The sequence below is a fragment of the Chrysemys picta genome, chromosome 1, assembly GCF_011386835.1.
Source record: "Chrysemys picta bellii isolate R12L10 chromosome 1, ASM1138683v2, whole genome shotgun sequence".
Taxonomy (NCBI): Eukaryota; Metazoa; Chordata; order Testudines; family Emydidae; genus Chrysemys; species Chrysemys picta.
Window position 1 is genome coordinate 191811582 of NC_088791.1, and position 26377 is coordinate 191837958.

Below are 26377 nucleotides of genomic sequence, written 5' to 3' on the forward strand. Positions count from 1 at the left end.
GGGAGGGGAGGGGGAGGTACTCATGGTTGTGACTTGAGGAGAGAAGGAAGGAAAATGGAAAATTCTACTCTTTGGGTGACAATACACCAGCTGTGCAGAAAAGTTCTTTTACTGTGTCTATGCAGTATTCAGCAAATCACACTGAAGTTATTCAAGAGGTCTTTTTTCATTTTTTAAAAAGCACATCTTGACCCTTAGCCTATAATGTGGAATAGTCAATACAGAACAAGTTATGTCAATGTATAATCTTAAAAACCTTCATGGTGTTCTTTTAAACTTTATGGTATTACAGTAATTACAAACACAAAGGGTGTAGTACACGGTTAGCCACTAAGATTACATTAGTTTTTAGCCAATATTTAACTTTCCAGTAAGATTAGATTTAACGTTTCATTTAATATAAACATAGAACCTAGAGTACAATGTAGTTATTTCGCTGGCCGGTATATAGCTTAGTCTAAGCTGGCAGTTTCTTGAAGCTTAAGATTTTTCTCTTCCCTTCAAGATTATTGTAACATTAGCAAGTGAAATTTTAAAATCTCAATTGTTACTGTGAATTTAATTACACGAAGACACAGAAGAGGTAAGTTTCTGTTAATAATTCTTCATTTCCAATAGAAAAAGCACAATACCTTTTCTTTTGAATCTTTTCCACAGAAAAGCATAAATAATGAACAAAATGGAATGTGCATGACCATTTTTAATTTTACTTATTTTCACAGAAAATTTATTAGGTCATCTTAACCTTACACAGTTGTGTGAATATATGTGTACACACACACACACACACACACACACACACACACACACACACACACACATTCAAGGAGAAGATATGTGATAGTAGAAGGCCATTTAATTGAGCAGATGAAGGCATAACAAGATCCAGTGACTGGACGATGAAGTTAGAAGAATTCAAATTGGAAATAGAATGAAAATGCTGATCAGAGAGGATAATTCCTCACTGCAGCAGCTTACCAAGGGATGTGGTAAATTCAGCATCACTTTAAGTCTTTACATTGAGATTGGGTTGGATCCTCTAGCTCAAACACAACTCATTGGGCTTGCTAGTTTTTATGCATGCAGTAGCAAAGAATAATATCCACTGAAGGAATTACTGGTTGAAATGCAAAGGCCTGTGCTATGCCGGAGGTCAGACTAGATGATCATTATTAGGCCCTTCTTGTCTTAAATATCTGTGAAGTTGTGATCCAGTCACAGCTTTTTATTTTATTTTAAACAAGCAAAAAAAAAAAAAAACAACCACTCTGGGAAATAAAAGTTGTTTGAGCTTTTAGACAAAGAAAATCTAAAGTTACAGTTCCCACCGCAATCATGATACACCACACTGCACAGAGAGACATGGCATACTGTGCAGTAGCACCAAACATTACATATACAATTGTGGGCAAATCCTACCCCTGGCTAGAGGGGGACCCCTGGCCGTGGAACTGGTGTGGTTCCAGCATGTAACAAGAGCAAAATTTGGAGGGGGCTGTGTAGAAGGATGTATTTCCAAGGAGGTGTTCCAGCAGCAAGAATGGGACAGGTGGGGGCAGATATTCTGGGTTGGGACTGGAGAATCTGCTACTTCACGCTCTTCCCATTCTCCCCACAGCCCACCTGGGGGTGCAAAGGACACAGAGGGCAGTGCCGGCACTGTGCGTCAGTAGTCTCTGTGTGATAGCTCTGCAACAACACCTGCCTGAAGAGCAGGATTCCTTCCTCCTGTCCCTCATTCTGCCTGGCACTCAGCTAGCACTTTGTGGGGTGGGGGGTGCATATTTGGATATTATTCTCTTACAAATGCATTTGTGTGTGTTGCGTATGGGCATGCCAGATTTCATTTTTGTAGATGAAACAAGAAATGGATGGCTGAATTCTGTGCTGATATACCTTGTGCAGCCCCATTGATTTGAATGGCACTGTCCTGGCTGCTAGTCAATGCAGAATTTGACCATTCCTACTAAGCCAAATCCTAAGGGTCTTACTCAGCTTTTACTGAGTCCTAACTTAGACAAAACTCTTCATTTGGCCTGAGTATAGAATGAAACAGAACTGAACTAAGAACTAAGTAAAGACCCACTTGATCCCCTAAACACATGGTAAAATGCAGACACTTGGGACCAGATCCTCAGCTGGTCTAAACTGGCACTAAATTGTACGCTAGCTGAGGGAATTGACCCTGCAGTTGTTATAGTACAGAATTAAAAATATCTCTATATTTGTTTTCAATGGCAGTGCACTGGAAATATGGTTGATTTACGAAACTTCACCCAGATATTGGAAGATGTTTTCAAAAACACATTTCTTAACTACATGAATAACTGGCGCCGGAACATGACAGCGGAACAAGATGCACTGCAAGCAACAGTCGATGCGGAAAACTTTGATTACGTTATCTTGTACCTCATTGTAATGATTGGAATGTTCTCCTTCATTATCGTGGCTATCCTAGTGAGCACGGTGAAGTCAAAGAGGAAAGAGCACTCTAATGACCCATATCACCAGTACATTGTTGATGATTGGGGTGAAAAATATAAGAGCCAGATTCTAAATCAAAACGACTTGAAGTGTACGATCCATGAAAACATCAGTGCAAGGGACAAAACCCCTGGATCGCCTTGATTTCTTGGAGATAGCACCGGTGAACACACTATAAAGCCATGTATGTAATGTAATGTTTTCACTAGGATTCTGAATTGCCATCACATTGTCTGATAAATAGCCAGAGGTGTCTAGGTATAGATTGTTCCAGAGAAATTATATCTACTGCTTCACTGTGAGATTTTTGGGTGAGGCTACTTAGTCGGCCATACGAGAAAGAGAAGTATTCATACTTTATTTTGATTTTCTATTCTGCTAGAGAGGCATGAAAACACCTAACAAAAATCGCCCCCAAACTATGCACAGATTTAAAATCTGGATGTGGATCTGACTGTGAATATCCCAAATCGAAATAACGGACAAAACCAAATCCCTAAATCTGAAGACATGTGAACTTCAAAGTGCTCAAAATCTGGATCATGATCCAAACAGGACAGCTGGAGCTCATCTCTTATAATATAATAAAATCTTGTAAAATAAATCTACACGTAAACTGTCTGAACAATATTTTATGGTGCTAGCCATAGGAGATATCCTATCCCTCCATCCATTCAACATGAATAACACTGATTTTCCAGTGCAAATTCCCATTATCAATTTGATATTCTTCCATATTTGAGACAAACATTTAAAATACAATACCTCAAAGAATCCAGTTTTAAAGCTACAGAACTCTAACCTCATCCTTTAACCACCTGCTGGTTATCTGCACTGGGCACCACCCACCTTTGTGTCTGAAGTCTTTGGAGAACCAAATCTTTCTCACAAAGTCTGGTGCTCTCTAAAATGTATAACACATTCTTCCTTAGTTAGTTGTCTTACTTAGTCCCTCTTCTCTTTTATTGTCCAGTGGAGAAGGCTGGGAGCTGGGAGACCTGGGTTATACCCACTTTTCAATGGTGTATGTGGCAGTCAGGACCCTGAGAACCAGCGAGGTCCTGTGTGTGTGTGCGTGCGCGTTCACATATGGAGTGGTGTAAGGATCCCAAGCATTGGACCTTTCTCCTGTCAGCCACACAGGTGCACTTTTTAGGTTTTCTTCCTGCACGGGAGGGGATGAGTGGGTGGGTTTCTGCTCAATGCGAACAGGTTTCTGGAGGCAGAGACTATGAATTCTCCTATGTTAGTAAATCACCACCAGGCTGGTGCTCAAACAATAACTATAGGCCGAGCTGGTAGTACCACGTATCATTAAGGCACATAGGGAAAGGGGATAGGAGCAGATGGATAAGAGCAGACAGGGAGGAGGCAATGGGGACCAGGAGCCAGGGGGGTGGATAGGAGAAGGGCAGGAGCTGGGGTGAGGGTGTGGATGAGAGAGGGAGATAGGGTGGTGTTGGGATGGATAGGAGCAGAGAGGGACAGAAACAGGCTGAAGGCACAGGCACAAATCTGGGTCTGTAATCACTATAACACATTGCCCTCCAGAACTTGGCAGAGAAATGTACAGACTCTGGACTCCTGGGTTCTATTCCATCAGCAAATAGCTATCCCGCTAATGGCTGGACCCCACAAACTATAACAGCCTATTACTGCTACCAGTTATTCCATTAGCTCAAGTGGTCAAGGTCTGTTCTGTGGATTTAAAAGTCCCAACCCTGCTGATGAGCCATGTGAGGGTCAATATGGTTCTACCATGATGGGATTTCTGGTTCCTCAATTTGTTTTATCAAAAAATAGGAAAATATATTAAAAATAGTACATGAAAAGAATGTGAAGGCTGCAAAGTCAAACACCCAAAAGTTAGGAAATAACAGAATTCTGGTTGCCTGAGCAACATTAATTCAGCCCCAAGTGTGTATGTGTTATGATACAGTCTTTAATTACATGATCACATACTATTTTAACACATGACCCCTGCTTCATTCAGTGCACTGGCTGGACCTGTTCTGGGATGAATTAGGATTGTGTAGTGAATGGGGATGTTATGTGCAGCAGGGCCCGTCCCTCATGCTGGGCTACTTAAACCAAACTTTTCACAAGTGGGAATTAAATGTGTGTTCCTCATTTTTGGCTGCCAGGCTTGAAACCCTGAGGACAGATGTGCAGAATGCTCACAGCTGCACCTGAAGTCAAGGGAAGCTCTGCTTTGAACATATAAAGTGCTACAGAATGCTAAGTAATTTGAAAACTCAGTCCCTAGATGTCTCAAGTTAGGCATCCATACTTAATTAGTTTCAGCACCTATGGGTCTTCCCTTTGCGAGTTTGTTACCCAGGGGATTCAGTGACAAAACAGCCTTCTGAAAAGTACACAACAACGCATTTAGTAGGAACAATGCATTTAGAGAAAAAAGGATTTTAAAAACAACAGTTTTCACGCATGTCTGTCCGTCCTAAAATCTTACACTGTCCTGATGGTAAAGTAGTCAGGCCTAACTTCTTCGGACACCTCAGTGGGTGCCTGCAGCTTTGTCTGCCCCCCCCCCTCTTGACCCTTTAAAAATGTCTATGGTCCTTTTTATATCCTGTGTTTCATGGCTTTGACCCTGCCCAGTTTTGTAAGTTGGAACCAGGAGGTCGAGCCTTCACAGCTGATAGTTTAGGCATTATCTCTTAACAACCTTTACAGGGCAGGGGTGACCACTGTTTCCCTGCCTGCTTGTTTTTCCTGGTGGCCCTGTTAACCCAGGATAGTCATATAGTAAACATATCAGTAACCAAGCCAGCATACAGTATTCATAAATTACTACAGAGCAGTTGCAAATTCATCATCATAACGTATATCCCAAGATGTAATACCTCAGGGAAGTACAGGCCATGGGCAAGACTCCATTTAAAGTCACTCTGAAACATGGTTTTTAATGGACTGGATGGTAGAGCTTTATTTCACAGAAGGTTTCAGTGCTGAACATAACATGGTCATAGTGAGGGACTTAGACTCAGATCCTCAAAGACATTTAGCTAAATACATTTGAGAATGTGGGCTTTAAAGTGCTCCCTTCACACCCTCCTCTAAATAAATTATGCAGCCTGAAGCTTCACCTGGATTTTCCTGGCAACAAACACTGGATCAATACATTCCATCATGTTAGTAATATCATGTACAAAAATAGTCTGTGATTTCTAAAGGGCTAGACTCTGACCCAGACCACACACCTGGGCAGGAGGGTCAGAACCCTCTTTACTACCTGGGCTATAGGCTACGTGGTCATTGGGTGTGGGTGACCAGGGATATGGGGCACTGCATGCCTGTTTCTTTCTCCCCACCCCAAGTAGGCAGTGGGAAATGAGAGGAGCTGAGGCACTAGGTTGGGGATAATAATTTACTGCTGGTAAAAGCTAGAAGCAAATGACTACCCTTTGAAGCAAGGAGGGGATTGAGGCACCTGGCACCACAATTAATTCTCTGCACTACTCCTGGGGTGGTGCAGCAACATGCCCCCACCTTACTCTGACCTAAGCAACGGAGAGTCCTGTAGCACCTTTAAGACTAACAGATGTATTGGAGCATAAGCTTTCGTGGGTGAATACCCACTTCGTCATGCATCTGACAAAGTGAGTATTCACCCACGAAAGCTTATGCTCCAATACATCTGTTAGTCTTAAAGGTGCCATAGGACTCTCTGTTGCTTTTTACAGATCCAGACTACCACGGCTACCCCTGTGATACTTACTATGGCCTGTGACACTAAGACACAAAATAGTTAGGACCAAATTCTGCTCAGGCACACCAGTGTAAGGCCACAGTAGCTTCATGTACTTCAGTGATATACATAGGTGAGACTGTGAGCAGAATTTGTCCCTAAACTTTTGCCAGTGCTTTGGTCTGTGAGCTGAGCATGGCTTCATTGCACACACATGGAAAAGGATAACCACAGGACATGAAAATCTCCTGAGAAATTAACAGTTTAGGCATTAATTTTTCCATCACTAGAAAGTTCTGTTCTATTGCTATCCAGGTTACTATGCATAAGGCCTTCTGTTTCCATTTAGCTGCTATTTTACAGAGAGCAGCTGTGTGTGTTTGGAGTAACAAAAATACATCGGAGTCCAGCAAAGGTGAACTAGAAAGACAATACTTGTGCTATTAAAGGAATGCTGTCAGGTTGAAAATCATGTTTTGAAAATAATAATATATAAATATAAATAAGACATAATATGTCATGTAGGTCTACATGGCAAACCAACACCATTTGCTATTCAAACCGAAAGAGTGTTGCTGGTTTTTTGTGTGTAACTCATTTAGGTTGGCCACTGAAACTATGGAGATTATCTGTCTTGCAAAGACGTTGCATGAACTCTTCAAACATGGAGGGACAAATACACTATCTAGGTCAGATCCTCAGCTGCTGTAAGGTGACTTCAGCTTTATTGCTTCTCAGCTGTATTGACTTCAATGGCGTTGTGCCCATTTACACTTGCTAAGCATCTGGCCCCCATCTACCTAAACCAATAACATGTATAACATTGTATCAGAGCAATTCTTTAAAAACATTCTTTAAAAAGAAGCAAACTGCCCACATTTCCTGGTTTCCTATGTTCCTTGTCATGGTATCTTAGGACCTTTTTAGAAAAGAAAACAGGTAGTGCATTATTGGGTGGCTCTCTCTGGCTCCCATTGGCCCAAGGCTAGGAGAGATGAGCTAGCAGTTAGTACACTAGACTAGGATTCAGGCAACTTGGTTCTGTTCCCTGCTCACCCCAGTGGCATAGTAACATAACATAACTAGGCCTAGGCCTAGGGCGGCAAATTTATAATAGCATTTTTGTAATCGCAGCATCAGTGATTCTACCACGCATAGGCGCCAACTTTTCCTGGCACCGGTGGGTGCTTGCCCCTGCCCCTGCCCCGCCCCCATTCCAACCCCTTCCCCAAAGTCCCCACCTCAACTCCGCCCCCTCCCTGCCCCTATTGGACTCCTTCTCCAAATCCCTGCCCCAGCCCCACCTCTTCCCAGAGCGCACCGCGTTTCCCCTCCTCCCCCCTCCCTCCCTCCCTCCCTCCCTCCCAGTGCTTGCCGCCACGAAACAGCTGTTTCACGAAGCCAAGCACTGGGAGCTAGGGGGAGAAATGGGGACGCGGCACGTTCAGGGGAGGAGGCGGAGCGGAGGTGAGCTGGGGGGGGAGCGGGAAGCTGCCGGTGGGTGCAGCGCCTATGATTGCTACCAATGATGGCGTGACACCATTTAGTAAACATACTCGTGAGAATTTGTAAAAAAAATAAAACAAGTTCATATGGGGCAGGGTGTGGCAATTATTTCAGGGCCTAGGGGCAGCCAAATCATTAATCCACCACTGGCTCACCCACCGTCTTCTTTCGTGAACTTGGGCAAATTAATCTGTCCGATGCTTCAGTTCCCCACGTATAAAGTGGGAATAGCACTTCCCGACCTCAGAGGGGTGTTTGTAAGGATGATGTCCATTAATGAGTAAGAGGTGCTCAAACATAAAAGTTATGGGGACCATAGAAGAATCTAGATCAAATATTTTGGGCGAGGAGAGAGGTTCCTTGTCTTGTTTTTCAGGGACAGATAAGGTGATGAGATGGGTGTAGAACTTCAACCTGAACTACCAGGTACAGGCTAGTTCCAAAGCAGATCTTAGTTAAGATTGTCTGCAGGTAATGGTCAAACTGCCATAGTGTATAGGGTTTAAAGGTCAGCCAGCACAGATTCATGTCAAAAGCATGTATCTACCTTACACAGATGGTGCATAGGCACATATGAATGTGGGATGCTGTGGGTACTTTAACTCGGGATTTCTATTCTTTTCAACACCTGTAGAACAAGCTCTCCACGTGTTCTACCAGGTGTCATTCTAAAAGGGCAAATTCCACATTATCACTGTTAATAATATACATGGCGTTAAATGTGCCCGAATGTGCACTGTGCACGTTTGTTTTATGGAGGTATAGTGCAAAAAAGGGTTAACAGCCAGATATGACTGTGGCATGCTGGGAGCTGTAGTTTGCCAGCTGTAAGGCTTCTGGTATTTGTAGTTTGTTTCCACTTCCCCTCTGTGTGTAATGGCTGCCTGCTGCAAGGTACTGTATTAATCTGTTTTCTTTGGGAAGGTCTTATTTTTAAAATGAATCCGTGACCTAGGGGTTTCTGTAAGAGCTGGACCTTCAGCACAAAATGCAAACCTTAAACAAAGTGAGTTTCAGGTAAAGTTACGTTTCTGGGCCTGATTCCCTGTTGGTTTGCATCTTGTGTTGGCATTGCTGTCAGATCAGAATTGAAACACCTTACACACATGTGCAAGGCAGTTCAAAATTGGGCTCCCTATCTTTTTCTGGGATATGTCCATTTCCCCAATCCATCTCAGCAACTTTATTGGACACTTATTGGACATTTTGAGCCCCACATTTTGTAAGGAACCCCATCCCAGCTCATTAAAATGGTTTGATATGATTTTAAAATTCAGTGAAAACATATTTGACTGTATGTGACCATCCCCTGCAGTATTGCAACCCAAGCACTGACACAGAGTTCTTGGGTATGAGAACCTGAAAATGAAGTTGGCTATGGACTAGTCAATTTCACTTATGTTTAGTTTCTCTGCCTCAGCTGAGTGAAGTAAATGAATAGCAGAAAGAGAATGAAAATTACTGTGTTGAAAAAATTACTTCAGTTTCCTGAGCTGTGTGTGCAATTCAGGTACAGTGTCGGTGACAGCTGGGAGAGGACTTCCATTGGGAAGTGACTTGTTTGGGGGTGAAGAGTTGAGGGGGAGCAGACGTAGCAGGGCCCAAGTAACAATGGCAGGGGAAGGCAGCACAATCAAGCAGTGGACGGGTAGGGGACAAGCACTGGGGAGTGGTGGGAAGCTGGTAACTGGCAGCAGGAAAGCCAGGCAGGGTGCTGAGGAGTGCAAGGCGAGTGGGAAGCAATGAACATTGGTGGTGGTAAGAGGGAGGCACGCAGGTGGAAGTAGCCACAGCAGTCTGGTGGTTGGGCTGGTAGTGAGTGCAGCGGCGGCATTGCAGAAACCCCTCTGATCTACAAGCAGTCTGGCATGTGACTAAAATGGTGTGCTGGGACCCCAGGGTTAGCAATCTGAGATGCTGCAGGCATTTGTAATATGATTTTAAATCTGTCCCTTTAAATTTCCCTTTGCTCCATGTTTAATTTCCAGAATATGGAGTATGTGAGGCTCTGTCGGAGAGGCTGTTAATACATCTGCTCTCTACAACTCCAGGTATGAAGGTCTCAGCGGTACTGTCTATTTCTGTTATTCATTTAACTGATTGCTCTCAACTACACTGGTTTGAACCCAGAGTAACTCCACTGGCCTCAACTGAGCAACTTTAGACTTATGCCAGCATAGCCTACAGTAGAATCTGGGCCGCTCTGTTTGAGCTATAAAAGTATCTGGATCCGACTGGCCATGAACGATTTCATCCTATATCACATGCATAGGCGGCGAGTTATATGGGCCCTTGGTGCCCGTGCTCCACTAATATTTAGGAACGTGTGCCCAACTCCACTAATGTTTGGGCTTACCGTGCTTTGGGGGGCCCCGTGCTTCAGCGGGATGCGGGGTCCAGGGAAGTCTGGGGGATTAGTGGGGGCCTGGCGCCGGCAGCAGGGAGTGACCTGGAACCAGCCTGCCTGGCTCCCGGTGTTGCTCGGGGTAGGGGATGGAAGCCGGAAAGAGAGGTGGGGCGGAGGCTTGGAGAAGGGGTGGAATGGAGGTGGGGAGGGGGCAGGCTGGGGCCAGGTCACTCGCTGCTGCTGGCACCAGACACCCTGCTAACTCCCCAGGTCCCCCTGGACTCTGCGTCCCCTTGAAATGTGGGGCTCCCCAAAGCGCGGCCCCCAGGTTGGTTGCCCTGGTCCGTCCTATGGACAGGTCAGCTCTGCTTGGACCCGTTCTGGGCACCACCACAAATTATACAAACCTGGGCCCATGATCACATGCGCTGTTGGGGTTTTGAGGAATTGTGGCAGTCCAGGTTCAGATCCTCTCCTGCCGTGTCACACACCGGCTTTTTGTCTGGGTTTGGAGAGCCGTGTTGGGGTATCTTGGTCCCACTCTCAGAGAGCCCAGCCTGACACACAGTGTAGCATCAACAAGTCAAGCCCTGTGATTGTTTCTCTGCCCAATAGCATGCTGTAAAATGTATCGATGGTCTCTTTAAATATGTGAACGAGGGGAAGCTAGTGAGATCAGCAAGATGGGGAGAGATGGTCTGAAGAAGAAAACATGGTTTCTGTCCAAATGGAAGGAAGATACACATTCTTTTAGCACAGGTTATAGTCTGCCATCACCTTACTGTAGGTGCAATCAAATAAATTCTATTTTGCCCTTGTATGGTGCCTTTCGTCTCATAGCGCTTTATACATATTAATTAATCCTCACAACACCGTTGCCAGGTAAAACAGTATTATGAGCCCCATTACACTGCTGCGTAAACAAATATTATACCAATAGAATAAAAACCAGCAGGATCTTATTAAGAGGGATAAGGCAAAGATGCCACATTTATTGTAAATATAATGATAAAGCAAAAGATAAAAGTAAACAACGTTGTTTTGACTACTTATTCCTATCACTACTTATTCCTTATACACACACACACACACACACACACATATTTATTTATTTACACAATCATTCATTTAAGTTCTGTATAGGTGTTATAGTTACCAGCCTAGAAGTTGCTCATGCCAAGTTACTGGCCAGGTATCTTGGTCATGAGGATGGAGCTGAGTCTGCGTCAGGTGCACCTAATGCTCCTGGAGGTTGGCAGCAGAACCAGAGACTCAAAATCCTCAGTCTTGAGAGTCCATTCTTATAGGAATTAATTCCTATGTTAGTCTATGGGAGCTGTTTTATTCTGCCTTTGCTGACTCAATCAGCAGATGGCACATTTCTGGGCGCATTCCTGGTGGCTCCAAACTGTCCAAAGTTTGTGTTTCTTATCCTCCCAGGTGATGAGGTGGATCCCAGTTTACCCTCAGGGGGTTGTCTGGTGGTCCACTTTACACATTCTTCGGCCGATGGATACTCCCTTTCTAGGCTGGCACCTCCCTAACCATTCATGTACATCAAGCATTTATCAACATGCATTCCATACCTTAACCATATTTTAATTTACTGTCTCCACCACTTTCGGGGTGTGTGCTAATTCATTTGAGACTCCCGGCCCTTTAATCACAGAGGGTGGGGGTCTAGGAGCTGTTGCTGTTACAATGAAGTGAAAGTCACTTAATGGCTTATAGTGTTTGTTTACATTGTATCAATTACTTTAAGAACAAAGTCAATTAACTTGTTTGTAAGTTTTACATAGTAATAAAGTATCTTTCACAGGATAGATACAATCAATGATTTCTACAGACAGTAGCTTACAAAAACAACAAGGAGTCTGGTGGCACCTTAAAGACTAACAGATTTATTTGGGCATAAGCTTTGGTGGGTAAAAACCTCACTTCTTCAGATGCATAGAGTGAAAGTTACAGATGCAGGCATTATATACTGACACATGGAGAGCAGGGAGTTACTTCGCAAGTGGAGAACCAGTGTTGACAGGGCCAATTCAATCAGGGTGGATGTAGTCCACTCCCAATAATAGATGAGGAGGTGTCAATTCCAGGAGAGGAAAAGCTGCTTCTGTAATGAGCCAGCCACTCCCAGTCCCTATTCAAGCCCAGATTAATGGTGTTAAATTTGCAAATGAATTTTAGTTCTGCTGTTTCTCTTTGAAGTCTGTTTCTGAAGTTTTTTTGTTCAATGATAATGACTTTTAAATCTGTAATAGAATGACCAGGGAGATTGAAGTGTTCACTTACTGGCTTTTGTATGTTACCATTCCTGATGTCCGATTTGTGTCCATTTATTCTTTTGCGGAGGGACTGTCGGGTTTGGCCAATGTACATGGCAGAGGGGCATTGCTGGCACATGATGGCATATATAACATTAGTGGATGTGCAGATGAATGAGCCCTTGATGGTGTGGCTGATGTGGTTGGGTCCTCTGACTCTGATGGTGTCGCCAGAGTAGATATGGGGACAGAGTAGGCAACGAGGTTTGCTACAGGGATTGGTTCCTGGGTTGGTGTTTCTGTGGTGCGGTAGCTTACAAGTTTTAACAGAAGACCCAAAATATTTTTGTACTTGGTGAAACTGTTGAATTTTAAAGTGTGAGGGACAAATTATTGGGGTGTTACTGTCACTTGGGGGAATCACTGTTAGTACCTTCTTTAATATCTCTACACAAAGCTATCAGTAGGCCACGGGAGTTTCCCAGCCAACATCACATAAGAGGCCTCATTCCCCACTACCTTGCACCTCATCTAGTCATTTACAGCTATGCACAGTTGATGCGAGACTGAGTGAGTAGAGGATTATGGTTTGGGAGGAGAGATAGAGAGAAAGGATGGTCCAGTGGTTAAAACAGCAGCCTAGGTCTTGAGAGCCCTGGGTTCACTTCCCTGCTCTCCACTTTGAGTCATTGTGCCTCAGTTTCCCCATCCATAAAATGGGGATAATGGCACTGCTCTGCCTTACAGAGGTGTTGTGAGGATAAACATGGTAATGATTGTGAGGTGCTACTATGGTGGTGGTCATTTTACGTGCATTTGCACAGGTGTAAATGACTATGCAACGTGCAAGTCAGTGGTGAATTGAGCCCTGGAAGTCTGTGGCAATGCTCGAGCAGAGATCAGGTGCTCAGGCGCTCATGTGACGTAACCACAAGATCTCCTCGGAAGTCCTGACTGCGAGTGAAGGTGACCTCCTTTAAACTGAGCTGGGTCCCCTTTCCATGATCCTTGTATTTATATTTTCAGGGGACAAATAACAGCTGAGTGTAGATGTTTTTAAACTCCTATCTTTGCCTTATCTGCCTTTGAAAAAGCAAACATGAAACTTCGATTGTTTATTTGCCTGCCTCCCTTTAAGATAGCATAACCTTGAGAGTACAATGTGTGAGCTTTTTTGTTTTTAAACCAGTGATGTCAATGCTAATACGTTTCTTTTAAAGTATAAAGCAGTCAGTCCTGCCTTTCATACATACACATCCAGGCTTCTTTCTTCTGCCAAGATTGACCAGGCCTGGGTCAAGATGGGGAAGCAGGATTAAGTGGGGCCACTGGAGGTTGGGGACATCAGAGAGTGGGTATGCAACACTGATATATAAAGGTGGCTTCAAACCAGTTCACAACAGTGAGTAAAGCTGATACTGATACTGAGATGGCAGGTGGTAGGAGTCTGTCTCATGGACACGCAGTTCCCTGCCCATGGTGAGGTAGTTAAGCACGGCAAGAGCCTTAAGACATGACTCCTCTATCTTAGTCAGAGGAGGATCAGAAAGGCAGCCATGGTGGGCTTATTCTTATTGTTTGTATAGCTCTGCAAGTGGCTAAGAAGTGGTCCCCATTCTGCAGATCACACAGTCAATCTGTTGTTATACAGAAGCTCCCCGACTTATGCAAGCGTTCCGTTCCAGAACGCCTTGTGTAAGTCGAGTTTTGCGTAAGTTGGTAACGTATCTCCGACAATTACGCAAAAAAAAAAAAAAAAGGTGCTTACAGAACTTTTTCCATAAGTCTGGATTTCCATAAGTTGGGTTTGCGCAACCCGGGGAGCATCTGTACAAACATCGGACACACATAGGGAAACAGCTCAGGGACAGGCAGAGCATGTACAGGGAAATCTATTTAAAGTGGAACCCGTGTGTCTGATGTTCTGAAACCACTGGATAAGCAGAGGTGAAAACCAAAATGCAGAATCTCATCCGTGTGCAGCTGCCTTATGGCCACTTGAGGTTCCGCAAGCATTCCTCAGCTGGAGATCTCAGCACCAGCAGCAACAGCAAGCGCCCTAGGGGATCACTTTCAGCTGTTCTATTGTGTTTGTCAGAGGAGGACTCACGTATAGTGTTTTTTTCAAAATCCAGAAGCATATTTTCACTTCCCCCAGATGATACTAAAGACGAGCAATCGTAGCAGTGGGGATTCAAGCTCTGAGCAGGGCTGGTGGGATTAAAACCGCAGCCTTGGTTTTGGTGGGCTTGTTTTCCTAAAACATCTCATGGGGATACTTCATTTGCACACATGTCATGCTTATTAAAGCAGCCAGCGTTGCATTTATAGTTGAACAGCTGCGACTGGAAGGGGTGGGCCCCCTCCATACAAACAAATGACACCTGTTCCAGGACTGTCAACCTTCAGCTCTGTGTAAGGCTCCCAATGGCCGTTGTACCTGTCACTCAACCAGCTACAAAATAATCCGCTCCCTACGAGGTGGTTACTGAATGTTCCGAGAGTATCATAGCAATAGGTTTGGTGTGCTTGTCAGAGCCCCGCAGCTAGGACATGTCAAATGCAGACAAATTGGCTCATTTCTTTCTTTCTTTTTATTTCCTCAGATGAATCCGCCTCCACCAGTTTCTTATAAATCTGACAAACGTTGCTGGGCTTAGACTGTGGTGTGACCCGTGACATCATCAGAGATCCAAGATGGTGGAATTTAATTGGAGGGTGAGGAGACTTTTGTTGTTAAAGCCTGGAGCGGGGGGGGGGGGGTGTTAAAGAGGAGTGTGTTAAGCTAGAGTTGGGAATGTTGTGTCGGAGTGTGTGTCTTTGGTTGGAATAAACGCCATGTTCACGTTTAAGGGGATTTAACCACAGCTCTCTCCCCATGGACTCTGGAGACTTAATATTATATTTCCTACTATATATATATTCAGTGCCTTGCAAGTTGACTTTGCTGTGTGCATATGAATAAGGACTTTGCTGTGGGCCTCGGAGTACTATAGGCAGACTCTGTCTTGCTTCTCCATACACACACTCCACATGGCATTTGGCTCTGCTTATCTTACTTTCTGTCTAATGCCCCTTTCATGGCTGTGCTGTAGCGCAGTTGCTGTGTTGTCTATACCACTCATCCCCATGTTGCTGCACGGTATCCCTGGTATAGATATACCACTTAGCAAGCAGCACACCAGACGCAGTGACTTTCTTGAGTTGTGGCAGGTTTTAATTAAAGCCACGAGCAGCTCATTGGTAAGAAATCACCTGAGGTTACAGCCAACTGGCATTTGGGGCATATGAGAATATTGGCTCTGCTAGTACACCTAGAGATATGCATAAGGGCACCCTAACCCCCCTTAGCAGGTGTACAGTGCTCTGTTCTTTCAGGAACAATGAGCTGCCAGAGAGTTGTCATTTACCCTCTATTCTTATCTTCACTTGAGTAACATGGCGGGAGGGGAGGAAAGCAGATAAATCTTATAGTTTTATTTGGCTTGGAGACTCCTCATCTACATTTGTAAAGCTGTAACTTATCCTCTTTTAAATCCCTCCTTAAAACCTACCCCTGCATTGATGCCTGCCAGTCACTCCTGATTAGCATTGGTTAGGCAATAGGTCAACTGGGACTTAAATTTTTCTACTCAATTCTGTTTGCTTGCCCCATACGCCCATATTTATGTGTGTGCTTAAAGCTGAGCCTGTGTGTAATCTTTGCAGGAACCTGGCCTTGGTTTGGTTTCCTCTGAAGAATTTAATATTGGTCAATATCAGAGACATTATCAAATATCTTCTATCCTGAATCGAGCAGACATCCTCCCACCCACCTATGCCCGGCTTACATTAGAAAAACAATCCATTTACTGAGGTTTCACTAAAAGGTGCGGAACATAGTTTCCTTTTGTCTGCACTTGCAATTAAGTTCAGCACCCATAGCTAACAACCATTCTAGTGTAGGCAGGGCCCCAGCGAACCCTCCGCACCACACTGTGATAGATATTGATCACCTCATTGACTTGTGATGGTACCTAGAGCTTGGTTAAGAATAAATAACAAATAGATTATTCTGCAAGTTTTTCTGTGTGCAAATTGTCTGCAAACAGGTCTGTTTTCTCAGATTCAGCCATTACTCAGAATGATTGGCCAGATCGCTTTTGTGACTGATGTGTGGCCTGAAGTTTATTCACAAGCAGCACATTGTGAAATATTCATTATGAAATGTCTGAGCTCTTTTGGCTAGACAGAGATGTCACTGCTACCTGGGGCAGCAACTCAACATAAAAATGGGGGATGAGCCAGTTGGATTTTTTTTTTTCATTCAGAACTCTGTATTTTACTCACAGAAAAGCAGTTAACCAAAAAAAAAAAAAAATCAGTATGAAACACGGGGATTCCACAGATCAGCATTAATTATCCACCCCGGGGCAACAAAAACAGCCTTATCCCAGGGAACCTACAACTTCCTGTTTCTGGATCAGCTGCTTTTATGGCCCCTCCCTGGAGCTCTGTGTGGGCCAGAGATGGAATGAACTCAGGGTTATCTGCTCTCTGCACCCAGTCGCATGGTGTATTTCTGTGCCCTGAATGGATGAGATACTTTTTTTCAATACGGAGCACTCCCTTTTGGGACTTCAATGTCTGCACAGGTATTCACAGAAACCATAGTCATTCCTCCCTCCCCCCGCCCTCCCTTGAGAGAGGAATACACATCTCCCCATGTCTGGATGACTGTCTCAACAGATCACCGTTATAGATCAATGTTACACAGAGCCTGGCAGCCACTGCTACATGCCTTCATGATTATGGCTTTCAGTGAACAAGGAAAAGAGCCAATTACAGCCCTCACAACCCCCCAGTATTGGTAGGGTCTGGTCACCATCCAAGACAGTGTCCTTATTTCAGTGTCCTTATTTGTGTGTATATATATCTCCTCAATATATGTTCCATTCTATATGCATCCGAAGAAGTGGGCTGTAGCCCACGAAAGCTTAAGCTCTAATAAATTTGTTAGTCTCTAAGGTGCCACAAGTACTCCTGTTCTTTTTGCTTATTTCAATGGAAGATGGTGTCTGTGATTTGTCAGACATTGGCCTACAGCTCCTAAGCTACAATTCTTGGCTCAGCTCCGGCTGTTTTGGTCTCGTACATGAATACCTTGTGCAATTCCTGTTTTGTTTCCATCCTGCAATTGCAACAAACCAGTACATAAATATCTTGGTCTGAAGCCAGTATTACCATTGCCTGATTTGCTCATCTTTGATATTATTCTGTAGCTACCTGATGTCAGGTTCAGGTAAGATGGTCATCAGCATGGCTAGCAGGCTCCATGTAGGAGGAGCACATTTGGGCTGTTATGTAACTCAAGCAATGAGGTGCCAGGAGGAGTTTTGATATTTAATAGTTCTAGAGTTATCATCCACCATAATCCCTCTTTTCCAGCAGATGATTCTTCAGAAACCTGGGGTGAAATCCTGACTCCATTGAAGTCAATGGCAAAACTGAGTACATAAACTTCTAGGAAGGCCAAAAATCTTCAGCACTGCCCAGGAAAGCAACTTTGATCATGCCTAATGTCTGAGACGAGTGTAGGAATCAGGTGAAGCCTCACAATTACCACTCAAAGTTTGCTTTCTGCACATCTCTTGCAACATTCACTTAAAATTTGCCCTTCAAGCAAACCGTCTTGCCGGTAAACTAATTCACGGAAGAGCAAACACAGAAGGAGGTGTGAATACGGGCAAAGCAAATTGAGATGAATCGAGTCTGCACCTGAACTCTGATCCACGTGGCCTGAAATTTCCCATGGGAAGACTGCATGCACTGCATTGCCATAGCATGAACAAAGTCTTGAATAATACAGCTTCCATAGGGAAGTTGCATAGTATGCCATAGATGTGCTTTAAATGTCCCAGTTGCTCAAGTGTTGTAGAAACTCTGTTGAAATATATTGTTTTATATTTCAGGTTTTGGAGAATTTTCCACTGCTGATGTACATTTTGGCAGCTAAAACATTAATTCTTTGCTTGGCATTTGCTGGAGTAAAAATATACCAGAGTAAAAAAATTGAACAAAAAATGAAAAAAGAACGTGAGGCAAAGCTGAAAAAGGAAGCAGAGAAGAAGGAAGACTGAAGAGTCTTACAAGGTATAGAATTACTGGCTCAGTCGGTGTGTGCTAGCAGCAGGAGGGCAGTATACTGTTATAGCTCATTAGTATGTTTTGGTTCTGATCTAGTTGGATTCAAGGGTGATCTCGCTCATCACCACTTATCTTGTAGTCAAACAAATATATTTCCAGTGGTACTTCAGCACATGCATGTACGCTAAGCGGTTCAGTCCTCTAGCACTGACACAATGATCACCAGAAAAGTCACACTGCAGTGCATGACCTTTAAGAGATTCTCTTTCTGCTGTGTAAGCTTTTATACCATGCTCAGCGCCTATGGGATCTGAGCAGCAGAAGACAAGTTTAAATTGGGCTCAACACAGGGGTAACTGGGTGAAAATTCTCCAGTCTGTGTTATACATGAGGTCAGGCTACATGATCTAATGGTCCCTTCTTTAAAAAAATCTAAGACTTTAAAGAAAACCCAAATCTCTCACATAGTTTAAGTATGTTACAGGACGAAAGTACTTTAGCTGGAAGAGCAAAACCATATTGCAAGGAGTTCTCTGAGGTGGATATATCATGCAAGGTGAATATATCACTACAGAAAAAGCTACGCACTTTACTGGTATAAATGGGCCCCATTTTGGGAGCTGTGAGCAGTGCTCGGTGCTTAAAGGTGTTGCAAACCCCTGCCTCTGACTGGCTTGAGAGAGAGCTGAGCGCGCTCAGCATCTGATTGAGCCCATAGCATGGAGAATTATAGTCGTGCCAATATAATGTACACCATCTAGGGTGTGGTACCCAGAAGAGTGTTGTCTAGTGATTAGCGCATAAGACTGCAGGGGGATCAAGGGACAGGGGTGCTATTCTCTGCTCTGCCACTTGTTTGCTATTTGACTTTGGACAAGTCACTTTCTTGCTCTGTGCCTTAGTTTCTGTATCAGTAAAATGGGGCTAATATGACTTCCATAGCGCTTTACTTCTTTGTAAATGTAAAGGGTTGTTATTAGCAGAACTCCTGTTGCATTTTTAAATTAAGCATCACCCCACGTAAGAAATCAATTTCGATTTTTAAAAGTGTTAGCAATTTGGGCCCAAGTCCTGTCACCATTCTTCTTCTTCCGGAACTCCTTCTTGAGTGAATGGGTTATGCATAATAGCTGGAGGCAGACTATGGCCCTAAGAATAAGTTGTTAGCAGGGTCAGCTCCAGGCACCAGCTTAACAAGCAGGTGCTTGGGGCGGCCAAGGGAGAGGGGCGGCACCTGCGGCAATTCGGGGGCGGCAGGTCCCTCACTCCCTCTAGGAGCGAAGGACCTGCCGCTGAACTGCCGCCGCCGATTGCGGCTTTTTTTTTTATTTTTTTTTTATTTTATTTTTTTGCTTGGGGCGGCAGAAATGCTGGAGCCAGCCCTGGTTGTGAGAATTCAGTGGGTGTCTATATGCCAAGTTGCTTCACCACTTTAGGTGCAGCTTCAGCTGTGATTTTAAACTGATTTAGTTAACTGGTGCACAAGGCTCCATAAAAACAACAAGGAGTCTGGTGGCACCTTAAAGACTAACAGATTTATTTGGGCATAAGCTTTCGTGAGTAAAAACCTCACTTCTTCGGTTTTTACTCACGAAAGCTTATGCCCAAATAAATCTGTTAGTCTTTAAGGTGCCACCAGACTCCTTGTTGTTTTTGTAGATACAGACTAACACGGCTACCCCCTGATACAAGGCTCCATAGACACTCCTATTTCAGTTTAAACCAGACTTATTGCAGTTTGGCCCAAGCTGATTAGAAACAGGATTAAGGCAAATGGAAATAAATGATTCTTAAACTGAAATAAGAGTTTCCCTACAGGGATTTGCAATGATTTAATTAAACCTGTTCAACTCAACTGGTGCAAGCTGTAGACAAGGCCTAAGGAAAACAGCAAAGGGCAGATAGAAAAGTTTCCATGAGACACATTCATTCAGTATGATTCTGCATGTGAATCAAAACACTAAAATGGCAGCTGTCACTGTAGCAGGCAGGGAGACTCCCTGTGATCCAAATATCCAGTCCACAGCATGGCAGCATCACGCCATGCACCACAGGGAGGGTCATTGTTAGCTGAGACAGGAAGATACAGAGGAAAATGTTTTGAATTTCTTCTATATATAGTCCTTTGATTTGACATGTGGGAAGGATTAATTTATGAACTAGAAAGATAGGGATGTTTCTTTATCATGTCTCAAGTATCAGGGAGTAGCCGTGTTAGTCTGTATCTACAAAAACAACAAGGAGTCTGGTGGCACCTTAAAGACTAACAGATTTATTTGAGCATAAGCTTTCATGGGTAAAAACCTCACTTCTTCGATGCATAGCTATGCAAATAAATCTGTTAGTCTTTAAGGTGCCACCAGACTCCTTGTTGTTATCATGTCTCAGTGACTGTTTTATTAAAATTCTACTAGGCTCGGGATAAGATTTCAAAAATAAATATCCAGGGCTGGTGTATGTGTCGGAGAAGAAGTGTTAAAGAGCCCTCTCCCTCCATTCAAGCCACTGGGACACCGCACTAGGGAAGTGTGGGAAAGTCTGGCTGTCACTGTGCCCTGGATTTGCAAGGGAAAATGGTTTCCTGCCTAAGGGCTATACCCTGACCCTCCATTAGCTAGTGTTCAGACTGTGGTCAGTAGCACTCCGCTACTTTTATGACATCAGCAAAACCCACCCTGCCTGTGTCCCGTCACTGGTCCGCCATGAATTTGGGCCAGAAGCATTCTTGGCACAAAGGTTATACCTGCCAGTGTTGGATATTTTCCCCCCAAAAGGCATAATTTGGTCCTGACGCGTTTTGGGTCTGATTTATATTGCCTGTCATCTTAGACTGTGAACATTGGAGCAGGTCCTCCACTTGGCACTGTACAGCAATGAGAATGTTTTGCGTGTTTAACAAGTAATAAAAATTCTGCTGGAGAGAGAGAGAGGTTAAACCAAAGTAGTTGCATCCCTGCTAATACCTGGCATCCGGTTTCATATGGAGCCCTTCCCTGATGTTATCCTCTCAGAGAGCCATGCTGTCATGAAGCATGGGGAGGCCCAGGGAGTAGTGAGGAGATGGGCCTCCACAAGAACACCTTGGCTATCCGAAGGTGTCCCCAAATCCTCAGGATCTCCTCACAGCTATTGGGACACTCATGGATTGGAGGATCAATCTTTTCTTCATTTACATGGGGAATGGTGGCAGTGGGAAGAATCCTCCAACCCAAAGTATGTTCTAACACAGGAACATAAGAATGGCCATACTAGGTCAGACCAATGGTCCTTCTAGCCCAGCTTCTGGCAGTCAGGGACTTAGGGACACCCAGAGCATGGGCTTCCATCCCTGACCATCTTGGCTAATGGCCATTGATGGACCTATCCTCCATGAACTGAACTTAGTTCTTTTTTTGAACGTAGTTATCCTTTCAGCCGTCACTACCTCCCCTGGCAATGAGTTCCTCAGGTTGACTATATGCTGTGTGAAGAAGTACTTCCAAATGTTAGTTTTAAACTTGCTGTCTATTAATTTCATTGGGTGATGCCTGGTGCTTGTGTTATGTGAAGGGGTAAATAACACTTCCCTATTCACTTTCTCCCCACCGCTTTGTGAAATCCACATAGTGTTAAGGCTGCAGAGCTTTGTGTTCAGCCATGGCTTTCCACATGGGAAGGCTGATTTAGACCAGTAGTTCTCAATCTTTTTGGGCTTAGTGCCCATTTGTAAATGTTTATGGCCTGTCACAACCCAGTAAATACTTTGAGGGTGGAGGTTCTGGGGCAGAGTTGTAACTAGGCATTTTAGTGCCCAGGGCGAGCAAGCATATTTACACCCCCACCAGAGGTGATGTGTGGGGAGGTCACGTGCCTCCCCAGATTTTTTGGTTGCACCTCCCCTCCCCAACCCAGACAGCCTGGGTGGTCTATTGAGGTTCATTGGGGGTGGAAGTGGTGTGCCCTCCCTGAGCCCCGCTGCATGGGATTGACCCCATCAAGCCCTCCCTGGCATCACTGGCCTGAGCCACCCCTGAGGCTTTGCGCTCTGGGCAGCTGCCCCTCTCGCCCTGTCCTGGTTATGATCCTGCCCTGAGGTGGTTTCAGGTGGATCCTGCCCAGCATTCATTCTACAGCTCCTGTGCCGTGGGGCTGACTGGGCTTGGCTCTGGGCATTGCAAACTCCAGGATTGCAGCACCACTCAGGCTTGGCCCTGGCCCCTGACTGAACCAACTTTGTGTGAGTGCAGTTGTGAGCTGGCTCTTGGGGTTGCAGTACCTCTCACTCAAATTTGGCCTAACCGGACTCCCATAGTCATGACAGCTGGGCCAAACCTGAGTGGCGCTGGGACCCCAGAGGTTGCAGTGCCTGAAGCAGGGAGGCGAGCCCAGCCAGCCCCGTGGGATAGGAGACACAGCAGCTGCCATGTGCCCCTTCGAAACATTCTGGCGACCCAATTTGGGGGCCCAACCCATGGGCTGAGAAACCCTGAGTTAGACCATATGTTGTAAGCGTAGCATGCTTTCTGTTCTCACTAATTTAATCATTGTTTTTTCTCTGCAGATTTCCTGACATTTCCTGCTCATGTGGATACCTTTCCCTGGAGGGTGAAGACTTCCCTTAGATTGAACGATGTGTCAAAGAAATAAACCGTCCTCGAGCAGCATTCACTTAAACTGCATATTGACTTTTTAAACGTGTAATAAGAATATCCATCCTCTCTTTATTCAATAAAGGTTCCTCAGTAGGAGCGGCCTGGGTCTCTGCTTACCAGAAATGCTGCACTTAAGGCAGGTGCCGTAAAAGAGGCTGTTCTTAAAATCAGCTGTGGAGTGCAGACAGACAATCACTTCTAACGAGGAAATCCATCACAGGTGCTACAAGCTGGTGGTGCTTGCAGGAGGCAGATAATAGAAAGGCCCAGACTCTCCTTGCTCCTTTCTCAAGGCAACCAGCACCAGCTGCAGAGGAGAGTATAGGACAGGCCTAGTCCCTCCCCTGGACCCAGAAGAACCAATCCAGGGTGTAAGCTATTAGGGACAACATCTGTGTGTCTTCCTAGATCTACCCTACATGCAGCGCCTAGTGCACACAGTGCTGTACTGTAAAAGTAATAGCACAAATCAAACCGTAACTCTTAAAACTCAGCAATTTCTGCCCTTTTGAGGAGCTGGAGGTTTCGCTTGCATTATTTTGCTACACAGAGAACACTTAGAGATGCCAATAGTTACAGCTGCCTCGGTATTTCCATTATAAAGGGTCATTTGTCAATGGCTTATAACTTCTCAAAGTTTCACCCTTGTGTCTGAAATTTGAGGGAAAAATCAGTCCTGTGGCTCTGAGGTCACAATTCGGGCCTCCGTATGGTGCAAGAGGTGAACAAACAGTGGCTCACTGCCGCCCTCTTTCTGCGACTGCCCATTGTTGTATCTGATGAAATTAAACAAGCAATTCTAGCTCTTGGAGACTGTGTAGATATTGTGGGCATTGATTTGTTTACCGCTCATGTAACTGAGGTGCAGCTCTGGGGTGGGTTTCAGTAGCACAGAATTACATAGGCTACTAGTAAGGGTGATGACTTTTTATAAAAACCTAGCAGTCGAGCTAGCTATCGCCATGATAGTTGCTGACAATCCACGTTTTGTAAAACTTATACATCTACCAGGGACAGAAACTGAGAAGGTGTGGAAAGGTGAAAGTGTCTGTGGTGGTACAGGACTCCTGCGTTTTGCACTGTGAGTCTCTAACAGTTTTCAGCTGACAAGCCTGTCTGTGGAATATTTATGTACTCCCTAGGGCCATCATGTGGCAACCATAGTGAATTACAACAGTTTCCATATCTGCCTCTGGATCATGTGCATGTATGAACATGGCGTGTCGTCTCCTTTAATGACTCCACTGCATTCAGTTCCATTCTGCTACACTGTCTGGGGAAAAAGCACACATAGAAGATATTTAATGAAACTGTAAAGCCCAACCGTTCAGAGAAAGCATGTGAAAGCCCACTGGCTTCAAGAAGATGTCATGCTTTGTCAGGTAATGACTGAATGTATCAGAGCTGATATGCCAACATATTTGGGCCCTATCTCCATGATCTTCCCTGATCTTTAGAGTCCTGTAGCTAAAATGATCCCCATCCTAGGAAGTGGCATCAGGGCCGGCTTTAGCAAGAGCGGGGCCCGATTCCTGGGGGCGGGGCTTGCTGCAAGCCCCGCCCCCAGGACCCGAGCCGCGCCGCGGAGGGGACAGGGGGGGAACCCGAGCCGCGCCGCGGAGGGGACGGGGACCCGAGCCGCGCCGCGGGGGGGGGGGGACCCGAGCCGCGGGGGGGGGGGGACCCGAGCCGCGGAGGGGACGGGCGGGGGACCCGAGCCGCGCCGCGGAGGGGACGGGGGGGGACCCGAGCTGCGCCGCGGGGGGGGACGGGGGAGACCCGAGCCGCACCGCGGGGGCCGGGCCGGGCCAGAGCCGACCCGAGCCGCGGGGACCGGGCCGGGCCAGAGCCGCTGGGGCCTGCGGGAACGGGCCGCGCCTCCCCGGAGCCCTTCTCGCGCCCCCACCCCCACCCCAGCTTACCTTGTGCTGCAGTGCTGGCCCGCCCCTGCTTCTCAGAGATTCGCAGGAAGCAGGGGAGGGGGCGGGGCGTTCAGGGGAGGAGAGGAGGGGCCGGGGAAGTGAGCTGGGGGCGGGGTTGATAGCTGCAGCGCGGGGCCCTCTTGGCGCGGGGCCCAATTCAGCCGAATCGGCTGAATCGGCCTAAAGCCGGCCCTGAGTGGCATACATGGTTACAGTCCAAGAGCAGATTTTTAAACACCGTTAGGATAGCAATCATTTGACTGTGTTGGAGTGTGGGCTTCTAAGCTGAACCATGATTATATAACAATGGCACGTCCTCCCTCAAAACAGCTGCCCCCTGTGCAGAGTCAGCAAAACATGGGCCTACTTTAAAAAAAAAATAAAAAGGAAGAAACTTGCTTAGTGCACAAAGCAACTGAGGCTGGTGTTAGAATTTGTGGGGCCCCAACCTGCCAATGGGGAAAGGAGGACAATAAAACAAAGGCAGCACTACCTCCTCATCCTGTTCCGTGGCTGGAGGGGGTGAGGAAGCCAGGGGGGAGTTGCTTTTTCCCTCTCTCTACCTCTGATTCTGCTGCCAGAACAGGAGTCCCTGCATGCGTGCTCTGTAACTCAAAGGCTGGCCACTTGCATTCCTTGTGCTTTAGCTCCGCCCTGAAATTAAGCAATCCAGCCATAACCAAACATGCAGTACCTTAGCAAAAGGACAGCGTGGGTGTGTGTTCGTGTTCCCAGAAATGTCAGAAGCATGCTGGTGTCTGCACTACAGAAACAAACTGGTTTTCAAGTCTTAATGGATCATGGTTTTAAAGAGCTTCTCCACAACCATGAGGGCTAGAAAGTTACTTTTTCAAGAAAGCTGAGAGTCTCATATAGTCACAGGACTCCAGCAGCTGGGGCTTTAAGAAAAACACCAAGTATTGTGAGACTAATGATAAAAATCAGCAACATTGTGCATTATGGACTGCTTGAATAGAGTAGGTATGGCTTGATCCAGCAATGCCACACTGGGTTTTTTTATTTAATACTTTGCTTTTTTTTAATACAAAGTGAAAGTGAAGAAAAAGGGGTTCCAGCTGGAACTGCATCAGACATGTTCAATAAAGAGAATGTAATTACCCACTCTGGAATTTGGCCTGAACAATGGTGTTAACAGCCTGGTTTTGGTGTCATTGATTTTTTTTTTAAACCTCGAGTGGTTAGGGCCTCAGCTTTAGGTTTCTTCTGAAAAGCAGTGTCCCTTAATATTGTAGCAAGTTACATCTTCTCTGGCCACGATACTCAGGGATGGGACATTGCACTTCCAAGAGGTTTCTGGTGTTTATACTTATTTAGAAGGAGAATATGCAGCTAAAATGCCACATCGCCAGAAAAATCAAAGG

General features: G+C 45.2%; 2 protein-coding genes across 3 annotated transcripts; both read left to right on the forward strand.

Annotated features, from left to right (window-relative positions):
- Window positions 1-384: 384 nt before the first annotated feature.
- Window positions 385-3086, forward strand: KCNE2 (potassium voltage-gated channel subfamily E regulatory subunit 2). Its single transcript, XM_005303344.4, has 2 exons — window positions 385-583; window positions 2242-3086. The coding sequence occupies exon 2, from the start codon at window positions 2254-2256 to the stop codon at window positions 2626-2628; it is 375 nt and encodes a 124-aa protein (XP_005303401.1). The 5' UTR covers window positions 385-583; window positions 2242-2253; the 3' UTR covers window positions 2629-3086.
- Window positions 3087-8503: 5417 nt separating this feature from the next.
- SMIM11 (small integral membrane protein 11) lies at window positions 8504-23169 on the forward strand. 2 transcript variants are annotated; one of them, XM_005303331.5, is made up of 5 exons: window positions 8504-8593; window positions 9688-9750; window positions 14923-15034; window positions 18268-18448; window positions 22983-23169. In XM_005303331.5, the coding sequence occupies exons 3-4, from the start codon at window positions 15014-15016 to the stop codon at window positions 18433-18435; spliced, it is 189 nt and encodes a 62-aa protein (XP_005303388.1). In that variant the 5' UTR covers window positions 8504-8593; window positions 9688-9750; window positions 14923-15013; the 3' UTR covers window positions 18436-18448; window positions 22983-23169. The 2 variants fall into 2 exon arrangements, with proteins under 2 accessions (XP_005303388.1, XP_005303390.1); XM_005303333.5 differs by lacking the exon at window positions 9688-9750 and having other exon boundaries at window positions 8552-8593.
- The last annotated feature ends 3208 nt before the right edge of the window (window positions 23170-26377 follow it).

Excerpts from the sequence above, each read along its gene's own strand:
- KCNE2 (XM_005303344.4), top strand. The coding sequence starts at position 2,254 with ATGGTTGATTTACGAAACTTCACCCAGATATTGGAAGATGTTTTCAAA.
- SMIM11 (XM_005303331.5), top strand. The coding sequence starts at position 15,014 with ATGGTGGAATTTAATTGGAGG. Across the intron at positions 15,035-18,267 it reads TGGTGGAATTTAATTGGAGG|GTTTTGGAGAATTTTCCACT; the intron begins GTGAGGAGACTT and ends TTTATATTTCAG.